The sequence below is a fragment of the Tupaia chinensis genome, unplaced genomic scaffold (genome assembly GCF_000334495.1).
Source record: "Tupaia chinensis unplaced genomic scaffold, TupChi_1.0 Scaffold144899_1, whole genome shotgun sequence".
Classification (NCBI taxonomy): Eukaryota; Metazoa; Chordata; class Mammalia; order Scandentia; family Tupaiidae; genus Tupaia; species Tupaia belangeri.
This window is the reverse complement of record NW_006204759.1, coordinates 2,440,227-2,445,206: the sequence shown is the minus strand read 5'-3', so window position 1 is coordinate 2,445,206 and position 4,980 is coordinate 2,440,227. Positions and strand designations below refer to the sequence as shown.

At 59.1% G+C, this 4,980-nt stretch overlaps 1 protein-coding gene across 2 annotated transcripts in view; it reads right to left on the bottom strand.

The window, feature by feature from the left end:
* Window positions 1–420: 420 nt before the first annotated feature.
* The window catches only part of SGSM2 (small G protein signaling modulator 2), a 46,522-nt gene continuing 41,962 nt past the window's right edge, over window positions 421–4,980 (bottom strand). For both annotated transcript variants that reach the window (XM_006167558.2, XM_027767905.1), the window contains 3 exons: window positions 3,108–3,204; window positions 2,171–2,338; window positions 421–1,967 (listed from right to left, as the gene is read on the bottom strand). In XM_006167558.2, the coding sequence (XP_006167620.1) occupies window positions 1,879–1,967; window positions 2,171–2,338; window positions 3,108–3,204 (354 nt within the window). In that variant the 3' untranslated portion in view covers window positions 421–1,878. The remainder of the gene's footprint in view (window positions 1,968–2,170; window positions 2,339–3,107; window positions 3,205–4,980) is intronic.

The window sequence follows — 4,980 nt, the reverse complement described above, 5'->3', positions numbered from 1 at the left end:
CCCCGGCCCCCAGCCTCATTCAGGCATCTAGAGAGCTCAGTGGCAGGAGCCACACCGGGGGTCCTACTGAAGACGCCTATGGACTCAAAAAGCTCCAGTTCCTCAGCAGCCAGCCAGGCAGGCAGGAAGACAGTGGGACAGGGAAAGGCAGGACCTACTCTCACCCACAGGCTGGAGGCCATTGGCCAACGTGAGATGGGCCCAAGACTCTGAGGTCTCCCCAAGGATGCTTTTAGTACCTGAGGTCTGGTATCACCCCTGACTTCCTGGAGGCTGGAGTAACCCTCTCTGGGAAACGTGCCATCTTGCCTTTGGGGCTGGCCCTCTTTACTGCTGGGTGGTGGAGCTGACAGAATTTCCTAGCACGCAGGCACCCAGTGTCCGGTGCTGGTCCCACAAGCAGCCCCAGAGCCTCAAATGTTGCCAAATGCTGTTTATTGGTCTGTTACACTGAAGAGTATAGTTTCTGGGCCAAAAAACATACGCACTCCGTTCATCACAAAACCACTGAGTCACTAAGGCAGGCACACGGCGGCCTCCCGTGCTTGGTGGAGGCCAAGGACTCACAGACGACAGGGGTGGGCAGTGGGGCAGGCTGGCCCCAACAGACTGTGCAGCGCCCTGGACGGGTTGGCTGGGAACACTGTGCTGGATGCAGGGTGCTGGCCGCCTGGTTTCTCAAGTGCATGACATCTGCCAGACTTGACTGACTGCTGGACAGGCCCTAGCTGGGCGAGGCCTCCAGATCCAAGAGCAAGGCCTCACCTGCACGCAATGGGGGGATGGGGAGAAGGAATGGCAGAACAAGCAGCATGCCTAGGCCTGGGGGCAGGAGCTGTGCCCTTCCTGTACCTGGGAGTGCAGCTCCTCCAGGGGGGTTTCGGGCCCCTAGGCTTCATGGCATCCTGAGAAGCACGTGGAAGGTAGAGCTAGCCTTGATCTCACCAGGGGCAACAGGATACCCAGGCGCCACCTCAGTCCTAGGGACTCAGCAGATGCCTGGGAGAGGTGATGGGCTGCCCCAGTGCTCCAAGGCCTGGCCCTGAGCACCTTCCTACAGTCACTCTGGATTCCTCTCAAGGGCAGGCGCTCCCACTGCATCTCAGATCATCCAACTGCAAGAGTGTCACTGACACATGGTTTTCAGGGATGTATCGAATGCATAAAGCAAGGGCAGGGTGGTGAGAGTAAGACTGTACAGATACAGGGGGATGCGCTGCACGGGCCGGGGAGCATGGGGCACCTAGGTGCCCAAAGGCAGTGGCAGTGCTGCTGAGTTGGGCCGTCCCACCCCAGGCCACATCTGACCGCCCTGAATCTCAGGGAGGTCCTGGGACAGCTCGGGTATCCTGCACCCAGGATACATGCCCCAGCTGGGGCTGGCGCACACACCTGCCCTGGGGCTGCAGAGGGACTCTCGGAAGAGATATAGCACAGAGCCTCCCGCCCCGCACAGCCCTTGCTAGGCAGGGCCCAGGCCACTGTGGCCCCTACTAACCCTACAGGGCCCTGGGGAACTGGAGAGTGGCAATGGAACAGTCCGCGTTGAGGCTACAGGTGGCTGCAGCTGGAGTGGGGCTATTCCCAGTTGTTGGAGAGGGGAGCAGAGTTAAGTGTCCCCCAAGGTGGCTGCTCCCTGAGGCCAAGCCCTCCCACCCCGACCCTGCTCTGAGGGCATCCTGGCCCCCGACTTGCCCTGCAGACCAGCACTGCCCAGAGTCAGGTCCCAGACTCACAATCACTTTGTTAGGAACATGGTTGGGCAGGCAGTGGCTGGGCCCGGGGCAGGCCGGACTGCGATGCCCCTGCGCCTCTCCCTGCTGGAGCGCAGGGGCCCGGTGCCCAAGCTCTGCATGGCTGTTGCCTCCTGGCTGCAGCTCACTTGTTCTCTATGAGCATCTGCACCTTGTGGACCAGGTCCCGGGCAATGCGCAGGATCTCCTGGGCGTCGTGACGCTCGGCCCGCTCTGGAGGGGTACACAGATAATTGGGGGGAGATCAGGAGGGAGGACAAGGGCTGGAAAGAGCCTTGTGGTTGACCACCCTGCTCTGTTTCTATCTGCTGAATTCCTGACATCCTGCCTGTAGGGAAGGGGCCCCAGTTTTCCAGAGGACCTTCTAACTGCCTGGCCCGGCTGGGAGCGCGGAAGATGGCTGGCCCAATTCGTACCGTTGAAGAACTTGATGATGTCAGTGAAGTCCATGTTGTTGTCGCGGATAATCTCTCGATAGGCCTCCACGAGGGCCAGGGCAATGAACAAGACAAAGTGCTCTGAAGAGATGTGCCTGGCCGCCCAGATCACCTCCCACACGGCAAACACGTCCTCATACAGCAGCTCTGGGGATGGAGGGGGCCGGGGTCAAAGCTGAGCCTGCTGGCCTGATCACTCTGGGCCTCTGAAGGCACTTGCTGGGGAGTCAGTGCTCCAGGGGCCACAGTTCTGAGACTGTCCCCATTACACACAGCTGGTTCAAGAGTGGGGGTTGCAGACCCCACACCAAGACCCCAGCCTTCTCTCTGGTAATTCCTGTAAACAGAGTTCCTGTAGAATCCACCTACACACCATTCACCAGGGCAATTCTACCTCCAAGAGCCTGACATCCTGACGCTCAAGGAAGATGTGGTTTAGAAAAAGTTCTGAAAAAGATTACCTATGGGGGTGGTGGTTAGTGCTGGCTGCGCTTGGGAACCCCTTGAGGAGCTCCCGAGGGCCCGTATGCCCAGGCCTGAGGAAGCCTAGGGCTCCAGTGGATTTTAAAAGTTCCTGGGCAGGAACCAGAAGATAACATAATGGTTATGCCACTGAATACCTATGTAGTCAACCATGGTTTGACTCCCAGACCTGACGGCTTAAAATTCATGCTGGGCATGTGTGCATGCGTGAGAGGAGAGTGGAGGAGAAGGAACTGCAGAGTAGTCATCTCCCCTTGGGGGTGATCTCTTGCTTGCTGTCTCTCTGTCTCTCTCTGGTGAGTTCACATGCCCTATAGCAAGAATCTCTCAAAAAGTGAAAAAAAAAAAAGCTCTGGGGTTGCTGAGAAGCACTGCCTGAAGAAAGAGGAATCTTTGCCCCTGAACCCAGCCCCACACCCAACCCACTTCTCACCTCTCTTAAAATCCAGCAGGAACCAGCGGTAACAGAAGTAGAAGTGGGTGTAGTCTCCATTCTGGTGCATCAGCTCGAACAGCTCTGAGTCCAGGATCTACAAAGAGGAAAGGGAGGGACCAGCAGTTAGCGTAATGGCTATGTCGCTGGACTCCCATGTAGCTGACTGTGGTTCGCGTCCTTGACCCGGTGGTTTAAAACTCATGCCGGGCGCATGTGCTTGCATGCCCAAGATCCCGAGAGGAGAATGGAGGAGAAGGGATTGCGGCGTGGCCATACCCCCTGGGGTGTGATTTCTCGCTTTCTGTCTCTCTGTCTCTCTCTGCCTGTCTGGTGAGCACAAGCGCCCTATAGCGAAAACCTCTCCAAAAAAAAAGAGAGAGGAAAGGGAGAGAGACTGAGCACAGGCAGCCTCTCTGCACCTTGTCCCTCCACACTCCCCGCCAGGGCAGCCTGGCTTCCCTGCTGTGGGGGCAGCTGCACTCTCCCTTGGGGCTCCCTTGGGTGGGGTCGCACGCTGCTGCCCCACCTGTCTCCCCACAGCTCGCCAGAACTCCTGTGAGCGGGAGTATGTGCGCGCACACTCCTCCTCCATTTGTAAAATTGAGACCAGGCTTTTACAATGAAAGGAAGCCAGCTTCTCTGTAAAGGACAGCTTCAACTGCTCCCTGGCCTCTCTGCCTGTCAGGTGCCTGTGGTGACTGCAGACCTCACCTGGATGAGGGAGCGCATGTTGGCAAAGTGGGTGTCCATGGCGCCCCCATTGGGGAAGTTCTGGCTCATCCTCTTCATGAGGTGGCTGAAGCAGCTGTAGGCCAGCTGATCTGAGGGGATACAGGGGTGAGGCTGGGAGGGCGAGAAAGCCTGGTGGGCAAGGCTGGCCTTCTTCCTTTCGTTTCTCCAGCATATGTATGCCAGCCCAATGTGACCACCACTCGGGGGACACCCACGCCCCGTCCCTCACCATTGTCGAGGACGACCAGGAGCGGTGCCAGCAGATCACACATGCCCTGCACATAGCCCACGTCCAGGTGCTCCCACACGTAGCTGAAATGCCGGACAGTCACTGTGGCTGTGCTCCATCTGGCCCCTGCCTCGGGGTCCCTGGGGAGACGGCCTCTGGAGCCCCTAGAATCAGCCTTTCCACAACCCCAAGCACTTACTGTGCACCCCAAAGTGGAAGACAGTGCGGAACAACCCGCAGCCCATCTCAAAACACTCAGGAACTCAGGGCAGTATCAAGGGGCCATCACAGCGGTGTGTGGGGCACGGGAGGGAAATCAGGGAAGGCTTCCTGGGGAAAGGGCTCTAAGAGGAAAGGGAAGTGGGGAGAGGGTGTGACGGTGCAGGAGAGCGGGGAGCACCCTGGGCAGTCCGCCCTGCCCGCTGTGGCACCTGCACATGATGTCTCTGAGCCGCTCCAGGTTAGGGGGCGTGAAGTACCAGTAGTTGCGGTCACACCTTTGCACGTCCTTGTCTATGCGGTGCAGGTTTAAGGCCACGGTGTCCAGTAATTCTATCTGGAAGAGTGGAGGGCCCTCAGGAGTGAGACTGCTCAGGCCCTCCCAGGTCGGGGGGCAGGAGGCCGTGCCCAAAGGCAAAGGGAACCTGGGGAGCTCAGAGAAGAGGCCTCCGGGGGTGCTGGGAGACAGGCTGAGTGCTCCCCTACAGGACAGTCAGGCACCCCACCTTCCGCCCTGCCCACCCCTCCCCATGCTCTGGGAGGTCAGGAGGGCCAGGGCTGGCTGAGAAAGATGCTGGAAGGTCCACGTACAGTGTAGGCGGCAGCACACACGGCCGCAAGCTCCTCCCCTGCCTGCAGCTCACTGGCTCCAGAAACCTCCCGGCTGGGCCCTCCGGGGGCCGGGCGAAA